At 39.2% G+C, this 27508-nt stretch overlaps 1 protein-coding gene across 5 annotated transcripts in view; it reads left to right on the top strand.

The window, feature by feature from the left end:
* Positions 1 to 27508, top strand: part of ank1a (ankyrin 1, erythrocytic a) — a 145700-nt gene that overhangs the window by 87573 nt on the left and 30619 nt on the right. For all 5 annotated transcript variants that reach the window (XM_049470732.1, XM_049470734.1, XM_049470733.1 and 2 more), the window contains 28 exons: positions 770 to 868; positions 2837 to 2935; positions 3071 to 3169; positions 4421 to 4606; positions 4985 to 5083; positions 5155 to 5253; positions 6059 to 6157; positions 6267 to 6464; positions 6565 to 6663; positions 7056 to 7154; positions 7982 to 8080; positions 8704 to 8901; positions 9294 to 9392; positions 11549 to 11647; positions 12541 to 12738; positions 15869 to 15967; positions 16247 to 16345; positions 16431 to 16529; positions 16667 to 16759; positions 16978 to 17050; positions 17213 to 17233; positions 22126 to 22222; positions 22454 to 22532; positions 23050 to 23165; positions 23269 to 23493; positions 23580 to 23734; positions 24775 to 24986; positions 26427 to 26631. In XM_049470732.1, coding sequence (XP_049326689.1) covers positions 770 to 868; positions 2837 to 2935; positions 3071 to 3169; positions 4421 to 4606; positions 4985 to 5083; positions 5155 to 5253; positions 6059 to 6157; positions 6267 to 6464; positions 6565 to 6663; positions 7056 to 7154; positions 7982 to 8080; positions 8704 to 8901; positions 9294 to 9392; positions 11549 to 11647; positions 12541 to 12738; positions 15869 to 15967; positions 16247 to 16345; positions 16431 to 16529; positions 16667 to 16759; positions 16978 to 17050; positions 17213 to 17233; positions 22126 to 22222; positions 22454 to 22532; positions 23050 to 23165; positions 23269 to 23493; positions 23580 to 23734; positions 24775 to 24986; positions 26427 to 26631 — 3442 coding nt within the window. The remainder of the gene's footprint in view (positions 1 to 769; positions 869 to 2836; positions 2936 to 3070; positions 3170 to 4420; positions 4607 to 4984; positions 5084 to 5154; positions 5254 to 6058; positions 6158 to 6266; positions 6465 to 6564; positions 6664 to 7055; positions 7155 to 7981; positions 8081 to 8703; positions 8902 to 9293; positions 9393 to 11548; positions 11648 to 12540; positions 12739 to 15868; positions 15968 to 16246; positions 16346 to 16430; positions 16530 to 16666; positions 16760 to 16977; positions 17051 to 17212; positions 17234 to 22125; positions 22223 to 22453; positions 22533 to 23049; positions 23166 to 23268; positions 23494 to 23579; positions 23735 to 24774; positions 24987 to 26426; positions 26632 to 27508) is intronic.

Genomic DNA, 27508 nt, shown 5'->3' with positions numbered 1-27508 from the left:
TCACTTTTTTCTTAATAACTTCAACATTAGGGGGTTTAAAGTGTTAAAAATGAATTTAAAGTAAAGTTAAGGTAAAGTTGAACCTCTTCGCAATCTTTTAGCCCTTAAACGCACCCAAACTTGAGTTTTCTAGTCAAGCATAACATGTGCTAAAGGCAGTTTCATGAAGTAATATTTTGCTGGTAATGCCAGAATAAATATATATTTGGGTTGAAAACATTGTTTGCTGTGTTTTTGAGCCTGTATGACCATTCCGTTCAGTGTCTGTGGTGGATAATCCATGTCTCTCTTCCATCTCCTCATCCTTTCTTTTCTTCTGGTCTTCTTTCTTTTTGTGTTTTTTCCTTCAGTCTTTTCTAACATTGTTTTTGATGGGGTGAGTGGTCTCCAGACTCAGAGAGGGGGATAATATTAGCGATGTGAGAAAGGTCCAACCTCACATGTCCTGTGTGGATGAAGGAAGGCTGTGTGAGGTTAGACCTATCCCACACGGCTTGTATTCTTCCCAGCGGAGAGACCACCGACCTGCCATCCCCATTTCATCCTAGTGCCATCACCATCACTCTCTCAACATCACTGTCATTTTTGACATGTCACATGATCTGGCAGAGCTGTGCAGTGGAGAACCCGAGGCTGCTTTTCTCTAAAGCGTTGTTGTCACAGAAAATTGCAGCAGAGTCCCGGGAGTCGTCTAGTGTTCTAGGAAACCTGAGCACACGTAACAGAACCTCCAGTGTGAGGTCCTCTCTGTTCTTTCTCCTCTTCACAGAATGGACTCAATGGGCTACATCTGGCCTCCAAAGAAGGCCATGTTAAAATGGTGCTGGAACTACTGCACAATGGCATCGTACTTGAGACCACTACAAAGGTAGAGAAGCTTCGACTGGGGCCACAAATCGCACGTTTACTGTAAATGATATTTATTACAACCCTTGTACCTGATGACTAATCGGTTTGAAAGAAAATACTGATATATTGAAATATATATTTTTTGCAATACTCTATCACTTTTCAAAAACACAGTATTGCTTTTCAACTGTTATAACAGTTATATAATACATTGGTGTCAGATAGTGGCTCATTTTATGTCGTTATGATTTTAAATACATAATGATGTGGATAGAGATTTTCTAAAATTCAGTTTAAACAATCACAATATGTTGCCTTGCTTACAGTAACATGACATACTGGCTTGTAATCCCTGCATTTTGATACATATCTTATCACCTTCACACAGGTCTGATGTCTGTAAGTGATACGGGATTGGTCGTCTTAAAGAAAGGGCCAAACATTTACACTGCGTTCCAAATTATTATGCAAATTATAATTTTCCTGATTTTCCTAAATGGTCGATACAAAAGACAATCATTATAATAAAATCATCTCCCGTTAGACTATAAATTAAATTTTATTGAACAAACCTCCCGATGATAACAGTATATTCTTCAAAAAAAAAAAATTATTATGCACAGCAGAGTTTCAAAACATTAAAAATGCTCAATTGTTGAATTTGCAGCATTAGGAGGTCCACAAAGGTTATTTCAATCAAAAACATCCTAACAGGCCAAGTTACATGTTAACATAGGAACCCTTCTTTTCTTCAATATCTCCTTCAGAACGTTTGCATCTATTGAACTTGTGAGTTTTTGAAGAGTTTCTGCTTGAATTTCTTTGCATGATGTCAGAATCGCCTCCCAGAGCTGCTGTTCTGATGTGAACTGCCTCCACCCTCATAGATCTTTAGCTTGATGATACTCCAAAGGTTCTCTTTAGGGTTCAGGAGGTCAGGGGAAGATGGAGCCACATCATGAGTTTCTCTCCTTTTCTGCCCCTAGCAGCCAATCACACAGAGGTGTTCTCTGCAGCATGAGATGGTGCATTGTCCTGCATGAAGACGATTTATCTTCGGAAGGTTCTTTTTTTGTACCATTGAAGAAAGTGGTCAGAAACTCTATATACTTTGCTTCAGGAACCCTAAAGGGGCTACCAGCTCTCTCCCCATGAGTCCGGCACAAAACATGACTCCGCCCCCTCCATGCTGACGTCGCAGCCTTGTTGGAACATGGTGGCCATCCAACCATCCACTACTCCATCCATCTGGACCATTCAGAGCTGCTCGACACTCATCAGTAAACAAGACTGTTTGGAAATGAGTCTTTGTGTATGTCTGGGTTCACTGCAGCTGTTTCTGCTTGTGAGCTCTGGTTAGGGGCTGAATAGTAGCTTTATTCACCACAGCAAGTCTTTGAAGGATCCTACAGCCTGAGGTTCACGAGACTCCAGCAGCACCAGCAGCTTCAAATACCTGTTTGCTGGTTTGTAATGGCATTTTTGCAGCTGCTCTCTTAATCTGATGAACTTGCCTGGCAGAAACCTTCCTCATTTTACCTTTATCTGCACAAACCCGTCTGTGCTCTGAATCAGACACAAATCTCTTCACACTACGATGATCACGCTTCAGTTTTCTTGAAATATCTAAAGAGAGAGATTCTTTTTCTTTCCCATGTTGCTTAAAACCTGTGGCCTGCATAATAATGTGGAACATCTTTCTTTAATTAATCCAATTTGCATAATAATTTGGAATGCGGTGTAGATCACAATATATTTCCTAATATATATATTATTTCTACCACGCCACATTTGTCATACCTACAAATGTCAGAATTTTTTTTTACCAAGTCATGTAGTGTGCCCTGTAATAAGTGTCATTTAGTGACAGATGATGTAAATATTGTCATAATACCCTTACTGAAGAATTCCATATTGTAATATATAATTATAATGAATTACTGTGTTTTCTGGTTTTTGAGATGGCTCTGTCTCTGTTCCTCTGTAGAAAGGCAACACTGCCCTCCACATTGCTGCACTGGCCGGACAAGAGCAAGTGGTCACTGAGCTGGTTAACTATGGAGCTAATGTCAATGCTCAGTCCCAGGTTAGAGTCACACACAGCCAGTTTTAACATTTATCCACATTACTATGTTTTCAGTGCTGAATAACTGATAATAGTTTTCTTCGTTGTGCATAACCTTCAATTCTCTTTATTTCTTTATGTGTTTGTCTATAACAGAAGGGCTTCACCCCCCTCTACATGGCAGCACAAGAGAATCACTTAGAGGTCGTGAAGTTCCTCTTAGAGAACGGAGCTAATCAGAGCATTCCAACCGAGGTAAAGCCGTCTGCTGGTGACCCGTTTAAAGTACACTGATCCTCAGAAACACATTTACACCCAAAAGAAAGTGTTGGATTCAAATGCTGTTCAGAAAGAAGATGAAGATTACCAGGAACAATAAATTATTAATAACTGATTTGGGCAATATTTGTTGAGATACACATACAGATATAATGTGTAACATATGAGTAACAGCATGGAACTGTAGAGGTTCCTAATGAAGTCCTGTGATAATTCATCCCATGCAGCTCCAATATTCTCATGCAATTCCTGCAGATTTCACGGTAGGGCTGTTGAAGTGTTGATAGGATTGATAGTGTGTTTAATAGCATCCCAGGCATTTTCATTCATGGACAGATCTGGCGATGCATCTGTGTCTTCAAGAAAAGCTCTTTAGATGGCAGCAGTGTTCAGACAAGCATTGTCCTGTTGGAATAGTACACGAGAGTGTGCTTTTACACTGCTTAAAATAATGACCACGGGGTCTATAGCTGGAATTAGGGTGTGTTGGTGTGTCTTTGGTATCCTGATGGCACAAAAAATACGGCTTGCGTGACTCGAAACCCAAAAAAGACATGAACTAATTAATTAATTACGGGTGTGTTTTGTGAGTAATCTAAAATGAACCAAATAGTGTGCCAGTTGTCAGGTGCGCTCTATCTTTGGTGCGTTGGTATCTTAACAGCGTGGTGCTTTTTCACGTTTCAGCAGAGGACACTGACCCACCTGAACACACATCACTTCCAGTCCACCACGCCCATCGGTGTGAATATATCCGTAAACTCTGGCTCTATTTTAACAGCGCAGGCGTGAAAAAAGACTGTCGACAGGGTGTAAGTTAGCAATGAGCATTGCAACGCCCCCTTGCACAGGGTGTACGATAGCACTCCAAACGTGATCTGGCATTTGATGTTAGTCCATGACAGTCTGGAAGGACAGTATTTTACCAATAGAACAGCAAAAGTTAACTTGGAAAACATGGAGACACAGAGATAACGCACCGCCTTGCTTACATCACCTGCATCTACACACCTATCTACACACCTATTATTTTATGAATATGATTAGCTGGCATTGCTGATGAACCCTCCCTGATATAGTACTTTAATTAACAGTGGTAAATCAAATATGACAATAATAACAGAACACAATGTACTGTAGCTCAGAGATTCTGTGGCAATAGTGTGGGTCAAATGAATAAAGAGATGGGTTATATGGTTATCTGTGGTATCTTTTACTCTCTCTCAGGACGGCTTTACCCCACTAGCCGTGGCTCTTCAGCAGGGTCATGAGAACGTAGTTGCCTTGCTCATTAACTACGGTACCAAAGGAAAGGTCCGCCTCCCTGCGCTGCACATAGCAGCACGCAACGATGACACCCGCACTGCCGCCGTGCTTCTACAAAACGATCCCAACCCTGATGTACTCAGCAAGGTACGTGTAAAACACAATATTGATTTAAATCGAATAGTTTACATGCAGATATTCATTCAGTTATTTTTTTTGTTTCAAGTCTGATCAAAGGATAGTTTAGATCTCATAGTTTAAACTGGCATTTCTGTAAAAAAAAGTGAATATAAATATTGCCATACATTGTGTACAGTATCAATATATTGAATGTAGCATCTAAGTCTGGCCAAGTTATTTTCATTATGTAGTGTTTGTATATCTAAGTGTCCTTGGCTAATTCTTATAGCTTTCCACTCTTCCTGTCTACTAATGCATCACATATCACTTTAAAGAACGTTTGTTCTTGTTCCATTTATAACAGCAGTTTTATAACTCTCTTTAATCTGCTGTGACTCTTTGCAGACGGGCTTCACGCCGCTCCATATAGCAGCACACTATGAGAACCTAAATGTGGCCCAGCTGCTGCTGAACAGAGGAGCTAATGTGAACTTCACCCCCAAGGTATCTTCCGTTAACTCTCCCCTGTACTCCCGTCTGTTTTTGCTCAGTGCTGAAAGGTGTCTGTGTTTCAGAACGGGATCACACCTCTCCACATCGCCTCCAGGAGGGGGAACGTGATCATGGTTAGACTTCTGCTGGACCGAGGAGCAACAATTGATGCTAAGACTAAGGTATACAATAAATATATGTGTAAAAAGTGGTGACTGTCTGATAATATATAGCTTATTTTAAGAATGTTTCATATCCTTTTTGTTTTGTTTGTCAGAATATATATTGTATTTATATATATATTCATATTCATAAAAAAAAACATTGAAAATGTAATTTGTTTTGTACCAGCTGAATTTAGAAACCAAGATAGGTATTTGTTACAAATACTATTAGCGGGTAGTAAAAACGCAATAACCTCTTAGTGATTGGGTTGAAATTGTTCAGGAGATTTATGTCATGGAGAAAATGACCTTTTCATTAAGACTAAAAGATTTGAAACATACTGGAGATTCATTGATTCATAAATTGAAATTTGCATTTTAGACCTCCATGTGTTTTGTGTCTTCACATGATTGCCTTTATTTATTTGTCTACTAAATAAAAATATATGTACAGCATTTAAATGTCCATTTGAAGACCCTTGTCAAATGCCTGATCTGCCTTCTCTGTTGTTTTTTTTGTTTGTTTGATTTTTGTATGTTAAAAGACAATAAAAATACAGGTTAAAAAAAATTACATTTTCTTAAATCATATTTCCACTTACACAGACATTGGTTATTGGTCTCAGGCTCTCACAATTAAGGCCTCGTTGGAAATTATTCATTAAAATTCAAACTGACCAACAAAAGTCCTTGACATATAGGTCCCAGAATTATGTCCAGTATATTGGAAAAAATAAATTGCAGGTCTTGGGAGGGAATACTGTAATTGTGTATTTACTGTTACTGTAAATGTATTTGGATTCTAAATGAATTATGCTTGTAGGATGAGCTGACCCCACTTCACTGTGCTGCCAGAAATGGGCATGTCAGGATTATCGAGATCCTGCTGGACCAAGGAGCTCCCATCCAAGCCAAGACTAAAGTAAACACACAGATCCTATTCTTTTACCTTTTTAAAAACCTGTATCTTTACTGTGAGGCGTGACTTTGTGTATGTTTACTCTCCATTTACTGTCTATCCCGCTTTACAGAACGGTCTCTCCCCGATCCACATGGCGGCTCAGGGGGATCACATGGACTGTGTGCGACAGCTCTTGCAGTATAATGCAGAGATTGATGACATCACACTGGACCACCTGACCCCACTACATGTAGCAGCACACTGTGGGCACCACCGCATGGCCAAAGTGCTGCTGGACAAAGGAGCCAAACCCAACACCCGAGCCCTGGTCAGTTTACCTGCACCTGCTTACACTGCAAATATGGAGGATTTGTTCTGTCAGACTGTACATGCTTTACTGATCTAACCCTCTCTGTTGGTACATTTAGAATGGCTTCACTCCTCTACACATAGCCTGTAAGAAGAATCACCTCCGAGTGATGGACCTCCTCCTAAAACACTCAGCATCCCTGGAAGCTGTAACAGAGGTAAAAAAAAACAGAACATGAGGAATTCTCATTAGAAATACAACATTGACATATTCACTGTTGCATTTCTATAGTAAGAAATTACGGTTGTACAGTGAGGTAAATGTATTTTGTTTTATCCACTTTATCCAACAACATCACTGATAAGATAACATTTCTTTAATCCAAATGAATTTAATATTGTTTATTATATAAACTGTTGCTTGGATTGCTGGTTTCATTACTTTCATCATCCGCAAAGGCAACACTAGTCATTAGGTGTACCAGCAGGCACCTATTGATCCATAAAAAAGAGCTGTAGTACTATTGGGCTTGAGGTACACTTACATATATAACAAACTAAAATACTTTTCTTCAGTATTTAACCAGGCATTTTCTGTGAATGTTTGTAGTCAGGGCTCACCCCACTTCATGTCGCCTCCTTTATGGGTCATCTCAACATAGTGAAGATCTTGCTGCAGAAGGGAGCTTCCCCAAATGCATCAAATGTGGTGAGTCCAAATCACACTCTGTGGTAAAACACATCCAGAGTATTATAGTATGTGTTTATCAGATGATGTTATTAAAAGCTCTGATAATAGTCCACTGTATCGTCACAAAATCTAACCTCACGTTGCCTCATATACCAGTCTTAGGCTGATAATGTTTTTAAAGCTTTTCACACATTATTTTTTTAATATGACCCATATCTGACATTCGTTTGAACAGTTCACGCTCCTAAACTGAAGTGCATGTATGCTTTGCTTTACATGAAGTTTCAGTTTCATCTGTGCCAGCATCACAGGAGCTATCAGCGAGCTTCACATAATCCCTACAGACACCTCTTTAATTCCATTGAGGCTGCTGCTACATCAAACACAGAAGGATTTTTATTCTGTACCCTGACTTGTGAAAATTAGAGTAAGTTTTTCACTAAGAGCAGTTATGGAGTGTACGATCAGGGACATGCCCATGTATAAGCCAGAGTGTGAGGCCACCTTTCGGATGCTTGTCCATTCGGATGATGGATGGAGCAGTGCAATGAAAATGCATTGAGAATGTCCCACAAGCAGTGAATAGATGGTGTAGGACACTCCACTGAGGGAAGCATTACACAGAATCACTCTCACAATAAGAGTAAAAACACTGTAGCCGTCAGTATACACTGGCATGGGGCTTTGCTATAAAAGGATAATGCATCTATTCATTATACAGTTTCAGGTGAAGAGACTTTGATTGTCCTAATTTAGGAGCCAAATGACAAAAATCCATAATCATGTTAAGATGCTGTTTCAGGGATAAATATATGTTGTTCACAGTTTTGTCTGTATGTTTATAGAAAGTGGAAACACCTCTGCACATGGCATCTCGAGCAGGTCACTGTGAAGTTGCAGAGTTTCTCCTACAAAATGCAGCTCCAGTAGATGCCAAAGCCAAGGTAAATATGTCTGCCACCCACACAGGTGGTGTTTACTTTCAGGTAAAATATTTTTGGCTTAATCAGACATTCATGGTTTTTATTTTGTGGCACTTGCCACTTTTTTCTTTTACCATTTTATAAAATAATGCTAAAGATAGGCTAGCTTATGTTACAATTAATGAATTTTCTTTAGCAATGATGCAGCAGTGCTATTTTATCATAAATCTACCTCAGCAGTCCTATTCTAATCATGTACCAGAGCAGTGCTACTCAAGTCACAAGTGAAATTTACACAGAGAAAGACAAACAGTCTTTTGATAAATAAACAACTGCTAAAGCTAAATTAGCTCAGCTAATGTTACTATCTTAGCCCTGTACAACGTGTACCTTTCAGCAGGTAAACTGACAGTTTGTGAAGAGATTATGAACAGATACTAGTCCTCCTTCTTTCTTATCATTTCAGTTCTAAATAGCTGGTGCAAATAAGTAATAAAAATAAGATATTGAGTCTATATTGCAACTTAGATTTGTCTGTTTTAGTAGGAGAGTGAGATCAGTAATGAATACTGCTAGATATGGAGGTCTATGCCACGTAGTGAAGAAGTTAGACAAGTTGATTAATGACTGCATGTGTCTGTAAGGATGACCAGACATCGTTACACTGCGCTGCCCGCATGGGTCACAAAGAGCTGGTGAAGCTGCTGCTGGAGCACAAGGCCAATCCCAACTCCACCACCACGGCTGGACACACCCCACTGCACATTGCTGCCCGGGAGGGACACACTCAGACTGTCCGTATCCTGCTCGATATGAACGCCCAGCAGACCAAGATGACCAAGGTGCAGTTCAGCCTTCAGTCTGTCTCCTTTTATACTCACAACTCAGTTACGCAAGTAAAATTGTTCAAATAACAACACAGAAAGACACTGTCTCTGTCATAACAAGACATAACAAGAGATTAAACTTTAATTCATATATAAGCTTTTATTCCACATCATTCTGGACCATTTTAACTGGTCCATTTATGATTAAATAAAAGCAGAATTTAATAAAGATTGTGATATGACAGTTTCCATATGTTACTATGTACAAATAGAATGCTATTTTAAAGAATTAATAGAATCTTATCGCCATTGTATACGATGCAAAAATAATGGGCAGCTGAACTGTACATTTAATGCCTGAACATTTCATTTGTTTATGTTGAATATTTTGCATTTAAACTTTGCAGAAAGGCTTCACTCCCCTCCATGTAGCAGCAAAATATGGGAAGGTGGATGTGGCAGAGCTGCTTCTTGAGAGAGGGGCAAACCCTAATGCAGCAGGAAAGGTGTGTATTCACATGCATAGAAATAAAGAAATATTACTGGGCAAGGGCTTTAAATGTTTTGTAAATATATTTATTCTGATATACACTGCTCAAAAAAATAAAGGGAACACTCAAATAACACATCCTAGATCTGAATGAATGAAATATTCTCATTGAATACTTTGTTCTGTACAAAGTTGAATGTGCTGACAACAAAATCACACAAAAATCATCAATGGAAATCAAATTTATTAACCAATGGAGGCCTGGATTTGGAGCCACACACAAAATTAAAGTGAAAAAACACACTACAGGCTGATCCAACTTTAATGTAATGTCCTTAAAACAAGTCAAAATGAGGCTCAGTATTGTGTGTGGCCTCCACGTGCCTGTATGACCTCCCTACAACGCCTGGGCATGCTCCTGATGAGGTGGCGGATGGTCTCCTGAGGGATCTCCTCCCAGACCTGGACTAAAGCATCCGCCAACTCCTGGACAGTCTGTGGTGCAACGTGACGTTGGTGGATGGAGCGAGACATGATGTCCCAGATGTGCTCAATCGGATTCAGGTCTGGGGAACGGGCGGGCCAGTCCATAGCTTCAATGCCTTCACCTAATGGCAGTCAGGCTACCTCTGGTGAGCACATGGAGGGCTGTGCGGCCCTCCAAAGAAATGCCACCCCACACCATTACTGACCCACTGCCAAACCGGTCATGCTGAAGGATGTTGCAGGCAGCAGACCGCTCTCCACGGCGTCTCCAGACTCTGTCACGTCTGTCATGTGCTCAGTGTGAACCTGCTTTCATCTGTGAAGAGCACAAGGCGCCAGTGGCGAATTTGCCAATCCTGGTGTTCTCTGGCAAATGCCAAGCGTCCTGCACGGTGTTGGGCTGTGAGCACAACCCCCATCTGTGGACGTCGGGCCCTCATACCATCCTCATGGAGTCGGTTTCTAACCGTTTGTGCAGACACATGCACATTTGTGGCCTGCTGGAGGTCATTTTGCAGGGCTCTGGCAGTGCTCCTCCTGTTCCTTCTTGCACAAAGGCGGAGGTAGCGGTCCTGCTGCTGGGTTGTTGCCCTCCTACGGCCTCCTCCACGTCTCCTGGTGTACTGGCCTGTCTCCTGGTAGCGCCTCCAGCCTCTGGACACTACGCTGACAGACACAGCAAACCTTCTTGCCACAGCTCGCATTGATGTGCCATCCTGGATGAGCTGCACTACCTGAGCCACTTGTGTGGGTTGTAGAGTCCGTCTCATGCTACCACGAGTGTGAAAGCACCACCAACATTCAAAACTGACCAAAACATCAGCCAGACAGCATAGGTTCTGAGAAGTGGTCTGTGGTCCCCACCTGCAGAACCACTCCTTTATTGAGTGTGTCTTGCTAATTGCCAATAATTTCCACCTGTTGTCTATTCCATTTGCACAACAGCAGGTGAAATTGATTGTCAATCAGTGTTGCTTCCTAAGTGGACAGTTTAATTTCACAGAAGTTTGATTTACTTGGAGTTTTATTGTGTTATTTGAGTGTTCCCTTTATTTTTTTGAGCAGTGTACATTGGCTAGTTACTGAATTGTTGTAAATACATTATTTTTTATTAAAATATATATATATATATTTTTTTTTAAAGGCTTGGACAGTTTGGAAAATGATTATTTTGACTTTTATTTTATTGCAGTATAAACTCAAGATAATTAACGGTTTGAATGGAAGCTTTATTTAATTTGTTAATATACATTCCTTCCTGCGTTTAACATGCCAAATCTTGGGCAATGTTGGCCTTTTAAATGAGATACAAATACTAAATAAAGATGTGAAAGTGGTAAATGCTTTACTATCCCAATGTTTTTGTAATGTGTTGCCGGCCTGAAATGTAGGATATATATTAACCAATGCATTATATTTGCATTTTCTTTCCTTTTCCAGACTTATGATTTAAGGTCATTCATACAGAAGTGAATTAGTTAGATAAAGTTACTTCATAAATCCTACTCCAGCTCATTCCAAATGTATTTAACTGTATTTAACTCCATGACTCTCCACTTAATACAGCTTACCAGCTCCATAGCCCAATGCTGCACTCCCATAAAAAACAACACTTTCAGACATATCAGTATCAATATATTAACAAATGTTCTGAATTGACCTTTACTTTTTGTTTTTCTCTTTTAGAATGGGCTAACACCACTGCATGTTGCTGTCCATCATAACAACCTGGATGTGGTTAACTTATTGGTTAGCAAGGGAGGATCACCACACAGTGCAGCAAGAGTGAGTAGCTCACTTTACAGGGGTGAACCACCTAGTTAGCAGGGTTTAGTAAATGAATGAAATACACTCTTTAAAAAGGTTAGAGAAAGTGATAAAATGATAATATAGTTCTGTAGCTTGGTTAAAGGAATCTTTACATTAGTGTATAAGATTATATATTTAATTGATTTAATAATACTGTGAGTGAGTGAGATTTAATAAGAGCTAACTAAAAGTAATAGATAATGAATCCTCGAATGCTGGTTTGATTCCTGGATAATGCTGCATGCCATTGACAGTGTGAGAGAGCACAATTTGTCCTGCTCCCTCTAGGTAAGCTATTTATGATGTTGGTCAGCACAGGCATCTGTTCGCTGATGTATCAGAGCTGGGTCGCTGCGCTTTTCTCCAGCTACCCAGTGATGCGGCATCAGTGACAGTTCTAAAAAAAGGAAGCATAAGCTTCATCAGATTACAGTTATTTAACAGACCATAACTATCTGAAACCACATAAATATATACATTTTTTTATTTTATTACTTGAGTTAGTTTCAGGCATTGGTGTAAAGCCAGTGTTTTGTGTTAAGTCGTGGATACTTATAAATGTCTACATTAATTTCATTTACCCCATAACTCCAAAGCAAACATCAGCCACTGTTACTTAAATATTCTTTACTTCTATATTTGAAGTAAAGAAAAAATGTGTAAATGACATTTTTGCCTTATTATCTTACCTTAGATTAATTGCCTTCATATAATGACAAAGCGATGCATCAATTAATCAATTTCTATAGTGAAATTTAACTTGAACAAAAATGTATTCCTTTTTTTTTTACCATATCCTTGTCCTATTACTGGATTCTTGTAAAGCTGTAAAAGTATATTGACACTGGTGATGATCTGGTTCTCTCTAGAACGGATACACACCTCTCCATATTGCTTCAAAGCAGAACCAGGTGGAGGTTGCCAGTAGCCTGCTGCAGTACGGCGCCTCAGCCAACGCTGAGTCACTGCAAGGGGTCACGCCCCTGCACTTAGCTGCTCAGGAGGGTCGAGCAGACATGGTCTCCCTGCTCATTTCCAAACAGGCCAATGTCAACCTGGGAAACAAGGCAAGTAGAGTTCCTCTGCTTTTCTAAAAATGAAAGTATATCTAATAGATTCACATAAAGCCATTTATGATTAAACCCTCTGATTTTAACTGACTCCACCCTCCGCTCCAATTTGAAAAAAGAAAAAATGGGAGGGGTAGTTTGGGAGGAGCACTGGATGATGTATGGGTTTAGAAGCGAGGCAGGAGGGAGAGCTGATTGGCCGAGCTGCAGCAGCAGCAGTGTGCCTCTGCAGTGAGACCCAGCAGGAGGGTGGTATTATTGATTGACTGTGACAGGAAATGCTAAAGCTTCATTTCGCACATTTTATCAGTCAGTTTTATGAGGTAGAGTCTCCTGGAATTCAGGCTTTCAGTTAACAGCTGTGCTGAACTCATCAAGAGTTAATTACTTGAATTTCTTGTCTCTTAATGTGTTTGAGAGCATCAGTTGTAAATTAGTGAAGAGGTAGAGTTGGTATACAGTGAATAGTGAATATTTGAGTAATTTTCTAATTCATATTATGGCAGGATCTACTGAGCTCTACTCAACAAAGTCAAATCAAATCAAATCAAATTTATTTGTATAGCGCTTTTTACAACAGGTGTTGGCACAAAGCAGCTTTACAGAAACATGATTACAGGACAAAGAATCAGGCAAAACATTACACATAGAAAATACAGAATACAGAACCCCCAGTGAAAAACTCCCTCAGAGCTGCAGGAGGAGGAAGAAACCTTGGGAGGACCAAGACTCACATTAAAGGGGGGACCATCCTACCACTGGTCAAACGGCTTTTAAATAGAAATTTAAAAAGTCTTTTATACATCCATATAGGTTTTATATATTCAGGAGTGTAATAGCGCCACTAATGGCTTGGATGTAATCAGTAGTGGAGAGTGAGATGGATGATGAGCAGCTGATCTGTGGTGGTGGTGGAGAAGAGCTGACTTCAGAAACTTCCATCAGTCTGGCCGGACAGGAGACGTGAGAGCCTGAGGGTCCAACATCGGTATCGGGTCAGACAGGTGGGCAGTCAGTAACTCGGAGGAAAGCAGAGAGATGGAATTAGTTTTGACTGGATTTATGTAAAACAGAGAATATAAAACATTATCAGAGTGTGGCTAATGACTCCGGCAGAACTGAATAAAACAGCCTAACTAAAGGCAGAGAGCCAGAAGGTAACATAGACATGGAGGCACCCTGAAACACCAGCATCCACCCACTCCACCGTCCACAAACCTGAGTGACCGTGTGCAGTGGGAGAACAGCAGCACCAGCATCTCAGTTTACCCACAATTCCCTCTGTCCATGAACCCCTGAATCTGCAGCCTTATCTAAAGGGAAAAACATTAATTACCAAAAGCTAAACTAAACAAGTAAGTTTTTAGTCTAGACTTAAAGATTGAGACTGTGTCTGAGTCCCGAACATATTCGGGGAGATTATTCCAGAGTTGAGGCGCTTTATAAGAGAAAGCTCTTCCTCCTGCAGAGCTCCTCTGAATTTTAGGCACTACTAATAAACCAGCACCCTGAGATCTGAGTAATCGCGGTGGTTCATAACAGGAGATGAGGTCTTGTAAATACTCAGGAGCGAGTCCGTGTAGGGCTTTATACGTTAACAGGAGAATTTTATAGTCTATGTGGAATTTTACTGGAATCCAGTGCAGTGCTGACAGGACTGGACTAATATGGTCAAATTTTCTAGTTTTAGTAAGGACCCTGGCTGCAGCATTTTGAACTAGCTGAAGTTTATTTAAGTTACTGCAGGACTATCCAGACAGTAGCGCATTACAATAATCTAGCCTTGAGGTAATAAAGGCATGTACTAATTTTTCTGCGTCATGCAGTGACAGGGCATTTCTTAGCTTGGCGATGTTACGGAGGTGTAGAAAAGCTGTTCTAGTAACATTAGATATGTGTTTATCAAATGCTAGATCTGAATCTATGATAACTCCAAGGTTTTTAGCTGCTGAACCAGGGGTGGCTGAGAAGTCAGCCAGATTTAGCATTAAGTCTGATAATTTATTTCTAGCAGCTTTGGGGCCTAATAGGAGAACTTCTGTTTTATCACTATTTAATAGGAGGAAGTTGTGCGACATCCATGATTTTACATCTTCTACACAATCCTCGATTTTCTTTAATCTCACTCTGTCATCAGGTTTGGCTGATATGAAGAGCTGCGTGTCATCCGCATAACAATGAAAATTCACATTGTGTTTTCTAATAACTTTGCCCAGTGGGAGCATATATAATGTAAATAATAACGGTCCTAATATAGAGCCTTGTGGAATTCCATATCTTACCTTGGTATAACTGGAAGACATATCATTTATCCTCACAAACTGATAGCGATCGGTTAAGTATGATTTAAACCATGCTAAGGCAGTTCCGGTTACACCGACCATGTTCTCTAGTCTTTCTAAAAGGAGAGTATGATCTATTGTATCAAAGGCTGCGCTCAGATCCAGAAGTACCAGTAGGGAAACACAGCCTTGGTCGGCAGCTGTAAGTAGATCGTTTGTTATTCTAACTAAAGCTGTCTCAGTGCTATGATAAGGCCTAAATCCAGATTGAAATTTTTCATAGATCTGGTTTCTTTGCAGGTAAAGAAATAAAATACTTTAAGAACTAAAGGTCAGTCAATCCAAAACAGAGGAAATCTGAAGATAACTACATTCCTTATGTGTTCCTTCATAGTCTGGATGACTTCACTATTAATTTACAATGTAGGAAAAAAAAATATATATAAAAAAAACAGCTGGATGCCATCAATGCAAAAAGTTAGATGCCCACTTTGCCCACATATTGCAGCATTCAGCACCATTTAGACTACAGTGGAAAAGAGGCCCAAACAGTAGAACTTGTTGACTTTGGTCGCTGTTGTTAATGAACTAAAACCTTGATTTAAGCTTTGTGGCATATTTAAATTACATTAGTTTGGCAAGTATGTGCAAGGTTATGCTAACTGAATTGTGGGAAATGGACTACACCATGATCTTCTTCTCCTCATCGCTGTATAAACCCTGCACTTTAACCTCCCTTCTCTCTAAAACTCGCCTCAGTTACAAACATTCAAGCAGTCTCGTGGTCAATGTCTGGATCAATGATTAAAGACAAATAATTCTATATTTCTGTATTCTCCCCTCAGAGTGGCCTGACCCCACTTCACCTTGTTGCGCAGGAGGGTCACGTGGGCATTGCTGACATTCTGGTGAAGCAAGGTGCATCTGTGTATGCTGCCACTCGGGTAAGATTTCATACCAGCGATGCCAAGGACTTTGGCAGCCTATAATTTGATTCAGTGGTCTGGCAGGAGGATAAATCTATACAAGTGGGATCCAGTTCCTTTTCATGCAGCAGTTATAGAAGTTTGCCAGATCACATTTTAACGTTATAAAGGTTTATAACTCGTAAATAAACTGTAATCAAGTAGCACTGTGCATAAACCGATAATGTTAGAGCATGAACACTAAAACATGTTCAACCCCAACAATGTTTAATATGCTGTAATCTCACCTGCTTTCAGATGGGCTACACTCCGCTTCACGTGGCCTGTCATTATGGCAACATTAAAATGGTCAAGTTCCTTTTACAGCAGCAGGCCAATGTTAACGGCAAGACAAGGGTAAGCAGAAATATGAAGCATCTGTGTTTTATTGTCTGTTATCATTTTAATGGGATGTTGAGTATTAACTTTCTTTCACACATAGGCGGGATATACACCTCTTCACCAGGCGGCTCAGCAGGGCCACACTGACATCGTCACGCTGCTTCTGAAACACGGCGCACAACCCAACGAAATTACTACTGTGAGAACTGAAACTTTTTATCATAATAAATTAACTTAAAAAGATTAGCCCTGTAAAGTAAAAATAACCACAGAATCGGATTTACTAAATGTACTTTTGAGATTTATATTAAGGAATGGCACCATTTTCTCCCCTAGAATGGAACCTCTGCTCTGGCCATTGCTAAGAGGCTTGGATACATCTCAGTTATCGATGTCCTCAAGCTGGTAACAGAGGAAACAGTTACCATGGTGAGTCACAGTAAAGATGCTTCATTTAGTCACACAGTTACAGTAATGTTCACTAGTAGTTTTCAGACACCTCTGAATGAATAAATAGACTTGTGTTAACAGTTCTACTCTTGAAATTTCAGTTCATTCTGAAATATTGCTGTAAGAAAATGAGTTTTCCTCAGAGTGAAATGTGCATGTTCTGTTTGACACTGTTTGTTTCAATATCTGCTTGTTAGACCACCACTGAAAAACATCGGATGAGTTTCCCTGAGACAGTGGATGAGATTCTGGATGTTTCTGAGGATGAAGGTAGATGTGCTTTTCATTAATTCAATTTCATTCAAAATCATCATTTCATGATTTTATTTCCAGTTTTCTATTACCAAGTATTATTTAAGGACAAGAAAAGCTAACTGTAGGGCAGTTTTTAAAGAATGTAAATTCTTAAAATGCTCCTCTTGCTTTTCCTAGGAGTTGCACAGCTAACCCTAGGTATGACTGTCTATCCTCTCTATCCTCTGTGTGCAGTATCCATTAACTGTTATGCCATTTTGAGCACTAAGTCTGACATAACAAACTTGTTCTCACTCACATTCTCACTCTTGTGACAGTGGTGATGGGTGTACCACCAGCATGTGTCCATTAATAGTCACGTCAATAACGCCTCTTTCCTTGTATGTGTCTAACCTTTCCCCTTTACCTGACCTCTACTACTGATCTAACCTTCTCTGTCACTAATCTGCTCTCTTCCCCAGTAATGCTCTAGATATACCAGCACTGTTTTGCCGTTAGTCACCATTTAAGCCTTTCTGAAATAGACCATGTTTTTTCTGTTGGTGATTTTGGGTCTTATCATGCTGATATTACAGAAGATTAATTGTAATGGTCTTGTATAAACATGTATTAACACGACAAAACACAGGGCATGAGTACGTGCACAGAAAAATCTGTTTATAATCTGATTACAACAGTAACAGTATTCACAGAGACATTAGGTGTAAACAGCATACTTTAGCCTCTTGTATTAGAGTAATGTCTAAAAATAACATTAAGAAATCTGATAAAGGAAGCTGGATTTAAGCTCAGTATTGTTAGAGTTCTCTGTCTGTGTATGCCTAAAAAAACAGATGGTTTAATACCAGCGAGATGGCGTCCAGACATCTTCTAGCTGATGTGTGTTCATGTTGTGGCTCGATGTGTTAGAAAAGATGAAGTGCATAAATACACTGCCTGGCTAAAAAATAAAGTCCCACCAAAAAAGGTCACACCTAATATTTTATTGGTAGATGCTGATAGAGTCTGACCACTGCACAAATCCTTCTCCAGCACATCTCAAAGATTCTCAGTGAGGTTAAGATCTGGTGGTGAACTCTCTCTCAATCCATGTGTGAAAATGATGATCTCATGCTCCCTGAACCCTGAACTCTTTCACTATTCCAGCCCCATCAATCCTAACATTGTTATCTTGGAATATGCTCCGTGTTCATCAGGGAAGAAATAATCCATTGCTGGAATAATCTGCTCTATATTCAGTATATTCAGGTAGAGTCAGCTGACCTCATTCTTTCAGCACATACTGTTGCTGAACCCAAACCTGCAGACCAACTGCAGAAACAACCTCCATCATTTAATTACTTAAATCCAGTTTTTTGGGGGGGCAGGCAGTGTATAGCAGATTTTAGAAATGGTGTCATGACCATGAATGAAAATGTAAGTATATAGTTTTGTTGAAATTCATGTCTCAGTTTTTCTTCAGTTTGAATTTTTCATGAATTAGTCTTTGACTCTTCACGGCTGATCAGTCATCCAGGTCCACAATAAACAGACCTAGTAACCTGGAGCGTGAAAACGGTGTGTGATGTGTAAACTGAGCTGTATGGTGTAATCAGTCATGATATATTTAGTCTCTGGTGTAGTTAACCGACAACTTGTCACCGCTGGTCTAAATTTAGAAGGCATCATCAACTAATGTTGAACAGACTTTTCCCTGTATTAAGTGGTCAGGACACATGCGCTGCCATGCTCCCGGCTCCAGCACTCAACAAAAAGCCTGTTTACGTGAAGCACAGTTATTACCAGGCAGAAGTTAAGCTTCGTCATGGATTTGCTTTGCACAAACAGCAATGGATTGTATGTAACTAGCTTGGGTTGAGCTCAGGTAAGTGTGCAGCATGGTTTGCAGCCGTCTGCAAAATCAAATGTTACATGTGCCAGTTTGTTAGATCATTTGAGTGAATTACATCAGTAGATGGAGTTCCCGTTTGGACTGCTGTGGAGATTGCTGCTGTTTTATTCATGGTAAAGAGTGTATTTGCATGTGTATCTACATGGCTGATCTTCCAGACACACTGACACTGCGCAGTCAGATACAGTACACTGTGTGCGGCTTATTTTTAAAAGTGGCTCTTATGTAATTAAACTTAAAATAAATGTTTTATATTGGAATCTTTTTCACTACATTTGTGCTGTTGTGTGACACAATAACTCTTCAGCCTTTACCTGTAGTTTTCACTTTTTACCATCACCTGAACGCTGGTCTTCCACTGCGAGCCACCAAACCACTACAATTAATTCAGAACGCGGCAGCACGACTGCGTTCCCTCCACTGGCTTCCTGTTGCCGCCCGCATCCGATTCAAAACCCTGACGCTGGCCTACAAGGCAAAAAACGGACCAGCACCTTCATACCTGATGGCGATGGTCAAAGCCAGATCTGCACCAAGAGCTCTTAGAGCTTCCAGTACGGCTCGGCTCGAACCTCCATCACTCAAAACACACAGAAAAAAGACATCCAGACTCTTCTCTGTGCTGCACCAAGGTGGTGGAATGAACTTCCACTGGATGTCAGAACAGCAGAGTCACTCACGGTCTTCAAACGTCGACTGAAGACACATCTTTTCAAAGAGTTCCTAAACTAATAATAAATAAAAAATAAAATAAAATAAAAAAAAGGTTCCTAGGGTTCTTAACATGATTAAGCTCTGCGTATCTCTTGATCCTAGTCTACAAACTAGCTTTGGATATCTTAAGTAACTTTGAAGCACTGTTGTAAGTCGCTCTGGATAAGGGCGTCTGCTAAATACCGAAAATGTAAATGTAATGTAAATGATTCATTCTGTTCATTGCTGATAGTTGAATACAGCAGCTTACAGAAACATTTTTCTGATTAGGTCATATAGTCTCTACAGGGAAAATATTTCAGATTTAGTTTTTGCTTAAATGAAAAATAATGGTGGGTAAATTATACATAAAATGTGGCAGGTACAAAAGTAAAGGTTTGTTAATGCTAACTATCAATATGTTAAACTGGCTACTTAGCAATTGCAGTAATGATGCCATGTTTAGGTTTGTTCTAGGCCTTCCTGCTTCTGTCATAGCCAGCCTTAAGCATTAGTCTCTGCTGCATCTCTTGTCTGTTGCACACTTTTTACTTTATGTTGTCTTGCTTTGTTGTTTTATGTTGCATTGTGGTTCTGGAGAAACTGGATTTTAACATTAATCCAACAACAAAGCCTGTCGTGCTAAAGAAAAAAAGTATAAAAATTAGTGTTAACACATGCAATTAATTTAGAATCAGTAATGCATTATTATTTTTTTTCAACACAAGTTAATTATGCCACAAAATTTGCCCCCAATTTGCACACCCCGCCCAACGTGCATTTTTTTTTTCTCAGGCGGGTCACTTGTAGTAAAAACAGGCTCTGGTCTCGATCCAACTCAGCTATTATATATATATACTTCTTTTTAATTTCTGATAAGGTGCAGTTTAATCTGATGTACTGGTATTAGCAAGATAATATACTGCTATATACAAACACTGTCTCTGCTGCTCCATACTGTTTACATATAAGAGCGCGGCATGTGCAGCGTTCACTGCTCACAGATGCGCAGACATCTGCAAATTTTCAGTGTTAAAGCAGCTTTACACTGCACAGATACACAGAATCTTATAGCTTTATTTACTTTCTTGCTCCTGTGCCAGACAGCTCTGACCAATCAGAGGATACGATGTGCTTGTGTGGTGTATTGGTGCTGTGTGGCTGTGTGAAACTAAACCAAATAGAGGGAGAAAACGCTTCTAATAAACAAACTCATCAAATTCAACTGATCTGGACCAAAGAAACCAACTACAGGTGTAAAAGTGCTCTTTTATATTCAGCAAATTAAGCTTAAATTCAGAAATCCTTACAACCAAGCTGAGATGTTTATAATAAAGGAAAAAAGTGTCCTCTGTCCAAATTATCATACATTCTTTATTCCAGCGCCCCACGTTGGCTTTATCTCCACTCAAACATACGTATAGACTAGTATTTTAATTAACACCAGTATTATTCATATATTTGCATTTTACATTTCTTGCATTCATTCTTTTATTTACATTTCAATATCCACTATAAAACTTGTGTCTTAAGAAAGCAAGTGTGATTGTTTACATCGCAGTTAACTATGGAATAGTGTCATAATTAATCTGGTCATTAACACCACTAATAAAAAAACTTATTTGAGCCTAAGACTGTAACAAAAACAGGGTAAACCCTGAAAACACTGTTATTGTGGAGGAATGTGAGCAGTTTGCTGTATGATGAGATTCTGTGCTATCAGCATTGCAACATTACTGCGGAGTGAACTGTGTGCATGAGGTGGAACATTCACTGTCAGGATAATAGTTTGAGATAATAGCTTCACAAAACATTTCACTGTTGTCCTGCATTAAGGCCTCATTTATGACACGTGGGCAGAACTTAATTATTGGAGTTCAAATCATTTTAGTGGAATTGAGTCTATCACAACTTCTCTATCATATCAATATCTTCTAAACGGGGCAATTTAGATATATATGGTACATAAGCATCAGCTAACAGTTGTGAGAAGATTTTAATGCTTTCATTAATGTATTTATAACGGTGTATGTAGTCAGTGTGTTGTGAATTTGTATTTGTGTTCTCACTGTCTACAAATCCCTGTGTGTTTCATTCTCACCTCCATGTACATGTCTAAATCCCTGTTAAAGCTGGATTAGTTTTGTAGATATACTGCAATTATATTAACATGATAATATATATTTTATTCTCATATATATATATATATTCTAACCCAGTATGAATTTCCAGTGTATATGATTTCGCAAAGATGTGCCATGTGTCATTAATTTGGAGTAATTAAAATGAATTTGATAATTTGGAGATGTTAAACACATGCTTTATACAGTATGATTTAGCCCAATTCCCATAGATTACATTACTGAATCTCCTTTTTTTTAAAGCTAATCCAGTTTAGCAGTGCTGGTGATGATACACTTCATTTCTCTCATCTCCCCTGTATCACTCCACTTCTCTAACTGTGTTTTCTCTCCTTTCTTTTCCTCCCTCCCTCCCCCTGCGGCAGGCGAGGAGCTTCTGGGGACAGAAGGTGCCAGGTACTTGAAGATGGACGACATGAAGGACCATGATGAGGATTTCCTTTCCTACAAGCCAGTGCTAGAGTATGAGAGAGGGCTGCAGTAAAGTTATTGGATATGAAAATGTAATGTGGGGAGAGATAATACAGCAGAGGATAAGAATTACAGCAGAGTTACCTATGCTGAAATCACAGGACTTCAGGACAGTGGTCTTGAATATCAGTCAAGCTGGAAAGCCTTGGGGAAAAGTTAGTAATCCCATTTGAAATAATTGATCATAGTTTACTTACTGGTTGTTTCTGCTTTCCTCAACAGAAACTATTCACCCGCTCTTCCGAGGATCCCTTGTGTCTCCCCTGAAACGGTCATGCTGAAAGAGCAAGAAATGGAGCAGGTAATTATATATATATATATATATATATATATATATATATATATATAACAGAATATATTTTAAGTATGTCGACTACATATGCATAAAAAACCTAAAATAAGATTATTGCATATTATTGAAACATTTGCTGAAGTGTAAAATTAACCAACAGAAATTATTTCCCATGGTAAAGATATGTAATCCATGGTAACGTGGTGACTGTGGCTATTTATATAGTGTATTAGTTGCATTTAATTTAAAATGTACATTATGGAATGGAATTCTGGACATATACACTATATTAAGACATGCAAGCCTTAACCACCAGTGTTTACTTGACCACTTAACTGGACATTGGTCTACTAGTGGATTGAAAGTGTCATTGCACACTTCTATAACTGAAGAATAGCCTCAATCAACTGACCTGTAGAATAATATAATAATAAGCCTTGGAGTGAGTGTTAGAAGTACGGGATAGTGTGGTGCACTCTCTATTGTTGTCTTATTGTCCCTTTTTTCTTCTCATTCACCCATACAGCAGTACACACCCATCCCCATGCCCAAAGAGTACGATGAAGACTCTCTGATTCCCAGCAGTCCAGCCACAGAGACGTCTGATAACGTCAGCCCAGTGGCCAGCCCCATCCACACTGGGTAAGTGAAGAGCGGACGATTCAGAACTGTAAATAAATTAAAGTCATACCTCAGATTCATACCGGGGATCACAGTAATGAGCTGATTTCTCTTATCTCTGCAGTTTCTTGGTTAGTTTTATGGTGGACGCTAGAGGCGGCTCCATGAGAGGCAGCCGACACAACGGTCTGCGGGTTATCATCCCACCCCGGACCTGTGCCGCCCCCACGCGCATCACGTGCCGCCTGGTCAAGCCCCAGAAACTCTCCACTCCACCCCCTCTGGTGGAGGGTGAGGGCCTGGCGAGCCGAATCATCTCCCTGGGTCCTGCTGGAATGCAGTTCTTGGGGTATGTACTGCATCTGATTGTAAGTAACTCTTTAAACTAAACTTATAAAATCTTAAAGAAACTCTTGGTGTTTGCTTTCTCATCAGGCCAGTGATTGTGGAAATCCCTCATTTCGCCGCACTGGGCCGGGGAGACAGAGAGCTGGTGGTGTTAAGGAGTGAAAATGGTTCTGTTTGGAAAGAGCATCGCAATCGCTACGGAGATGAGGTGTTGGAGACCATTCTGAATGGCATGGATGAAGGTATGTGCTTATGTATGATGCTCATTTAAATCAGCTTATCCAGTCTTTTACATTACCTTGATGTAAAACAGAAAGATTCCAAACTTTTTGTTATTGATTCACTGATTAAATTAGTTTTTATGTATCATTTTATAAAGTACACAAAATAAATAAACTGAAATTACCCTCAAATTATTCATGCAGCATGATTCATTTTTACTAGGGATGCACAGAAATAAAAAGGATATATCATATAAATAACATGCTTTATAACAGACTTCCATCATTTTTATCACTTCTTTCCTCACCATAAAAAAAACATTAAAGATTAATTAACCACAATGGAAAAATATTTATTGAACATTTCCCTTTTAACCAACCAACAGACAAACCATTACAAACAATACATTCACCTCAGTCGTGCTTTTTAATAATACCCTAGTAGTGCTATTTTAGTCACTAATTTACATTACTAGTGCTATTTTAATCAGTTTACTTTAGTAGTGCCTTAATAATCATAATTTTACCTCAGTAGTGCTATATTAATCATGGATTTTCCTCAGTAGACATGCAAATCATAAATTTATCTCAGTAGTCCTATGCTAATCATGAATTCAGCAGTTGTACTCAACAAAAATTTAGTCATTCTAATCATAGATTTTCTATATTATGACTAAAGTTACCTCAGTAGTACTATACTAATCATAGATTTACTTCATTAGTGCCCTACACATCATAAATTTACCTCAGTAGTGCTATAGTTATCATGAATTTGCTGTTGCTGCTGAAAATAATACTGTCGTAGATACTGCAATAGTCATTGATCGGTATAAATTGTTCTTTATTTTCACTTTTCATTAAAGCATTATTTTTACCATTTTTTGGATAAACACCTCTGGTTGTGCATTTCTTATTTTCACTCTTTGGTTTCAGTAGAGAAACTGCACTCAATCAATACCAAATAACAGTCAGAAACCCAGTTTCCACAGTTTGCATAATTGTGTCATAAACCAGAGCGCCAGATCATGTTTTAACTTGTTATTGAACGCTCTCTTATTCAGACTTAGAGAGTCAGGAGGAGCTCGGGAAGAAGAGAATCAGACGCATCATCTCCACTGACTTTCCCCTCTACTTCGCTGTGGTCTCGCGCATCCAGCAAGAGAGTGAACTGATTGGCCCAGACGGGGGTCACCTGACCAGCAAACTTCTGCCCACGGTTCAGGCCAGCTTTCCTGAGACGGCCGTCACCAAGCGTGTTCGTCTGGGACTGCAGGTGAGCTGGGAGGATGAGAAGGAGGAAGAGGGAGGACGAAGGTCGCCTTGATTTGCAGTTCCTGCCTGAGAATTTAAGCTGCCGCTGCAGTTGCTTCCTGTCATTCCGTGCAAATAAAATCATACTTGAGTTGATTAAATATCATTTAATATCAGATTAACCTTTATCCCTGTGAAACTGAAGGAACCCCATTGTGAGTGTCATCAGGCTGGTTTTGTGCAGGGGTTACACTGGTGTTTCTGGTGTGCTCGCTGAATTTTGAGGAAGAAAGTTAACTGGGTTAGTTAGAAGAGGAGGTCAAAACAACTGGAAGAAATGGCTTTCAACCTTTTAATTGTTTAATTTTCTGCTAATTAATGATAAAATCCATGCAAATTCTGTTTGAGGCCTGTAAAGAATGCAGTTTCTGGATTTTGGCTTAAAATTGAAGAAGAAAATGATGCATATTGAATTAATACTTGAATGAGTTTCCCATGCTGAACTGTGCTGGACTGGTAGAGAGGATATGTGTGTGAATGTTAATGTGATTTGTAGGATTTGTGGGAAGTTGGTGAAAGTAAGAGTAAGTGCAGGGAGACTGAACCAGGCTGTATGATGAACAATGGGCCTTTATTATAACTAGAACTGAGCTTTTGAAATGACTGATGCTTCAAAACATAAATGCTGTGCTGTAAAAGAGATTGACATTAACATATTTGCAGTCATTGTTTGTGACCTATAAGCCTGCACTGGGTTGTGTTCTTATGCTACTGTAACCACAGGCTCATACCAAAGTTTAGATTACTTTATTCTAGCATTATATTCTCTGAGCACTTTTTTAGAGATATGTTTTCTTAATCTTTAACACCTGCTGAACATTCTATTCAACAAATACTTAATGAAATGAAATAGAGTTTGAAATAAAATGCAAGATTTATATTGTTCTTTGTAAATATATACAATAATAACATATATATTCTCAATTTAAAAGCTTTATAATAAAACAGGGTCTTAACACTTTCAGAATGTATTTGTTTTGAATAAAATACTTTTGAATACCGATACTTTGATTTAATGAAAGCTTTTTGTAACACTTTTATTTTACAATAATAAATATTCCTGTCTGACCAGATTATGCGTCTTGCTTGCTATTCTGTGTTGATCTCAATTTGCCATCATTACTGATAACATTAACATATTGATGTCTTCTCTTTTGTCCCTCTGCTTCATCCTGTCTTCTCCTTTAACATTTTCTCCCTTTCTTTTGCTGCATATATTTCACACTAATTCCTTGTCTGTCTTCCTTCGGTAAATGCCACATTTCTGTCTTTCTGCTTTATTCTGCGTTTTCTCATTCATTTCTTTTTCCCCCAATATTTTTCTCTATTTGTATTTATTTCACACCTCCAACATGCCATGCTGCTACACCCTCACCCCTTTGCCTCCATTCCTGGTGCCCAGGCCCAGCCAGTCCCTGATGAGCTAGTGGCCAAGCTGCTGGGTAACCAGGCCACCTTCAGCCCCGTGGTGACTGTGGAGCCGAGGCGCCGCAAGTTCCACCGGCCCATCGGCCTGCGCATCCCACTGCCTCCGTCCTGGAGAGAAAGCCCACGAGACGCTGGCGAGGGGGACACCACCAGCCTCCGCCTGCTGTGCAGCGTCATCGGTACAAGAGTGTCCTGAGAGGAGCTCCTAGTTCTGCTCGTTTAATCAGAAGCATGCTGAAAAAATCTAAATCACAAATTATACTGTTATCATTTTAATGATGCATACTTTTAATTTATTTTCATTTTAATTTATGCATACTTTGAAATATGCATGATGGTAAAGATGATGCTGTGATTATAATGAAGATTTTCCCATTTTGAAGAAAAAGTAAATTGTATATTTATACGTTCCACACGAAATAAAGTCAACAAATTAAAATAATAAAAAATATTATTGAGGCACAGCTAATTGATTGAGCTACTATTGCTCAACTTTTAAATTACAACTGCTTTTTATTCCTTTTTAATAACATTTTACTAAATCTACGTAATTATAAACCTACTAAGGAGAATTAATTCACAGTTTAAAACCGATTCACAATGTTTGTAAAAGAAGATTCTGTTTCTTAAAGGCATAAAATTGAAGATGACACATTTTATGTGAGGTAACTTTTTTGTAGATTATTTCACATGGAAATGTCAAACACTTATTTTATAGGACAGAGGAAAGGCTGTTTTCTGATGACTCTTTAATGAAGGTCTTATACGCTTTAGATGGATGTCAGTTATTTTCGAGTGCTAGTAAGCTGCTGTTGGATTCGGATGACTGCTATTGGTCATAACCATATCGTAATGTAATTAAGTTATCTGAGAGCGCTGTTGCTTCATGGAGTTCATTTTCTTACTTCATACTTAACTGTTCACAGTAGCTTTGAGCATGCTGTCTACACTTGTGCATGCCACTGTATGGGGTTTTAGTTAACCCTACTGAATATAGAATATGACAGAATGTGTTGTCATATTGCTTCACTTTACTACATCCCTTAACTTCAGCCC

Source organism: Astyanax mexicanus, chromosome 22 (assembly GCF_023375975.1).
Source record: "Astyanax mexicanus isolate ESR-SI-001 chromosome 22, AstMex3_surface, whole genome shotgun sequence".
In the NCBI taxonomy this organism is placed as follows: Eukaryota; Metazoa; Chordata; class Actinopteri; order Characiformes; family Acestrorhamphidae; genus Astyanax; species Astyanax mexicanus.
The sequence above is the reverse complement of the archived record's forward strand: the minus strand, read 5'-3'. Positions and strand labels throughout refer to the sequence as shown.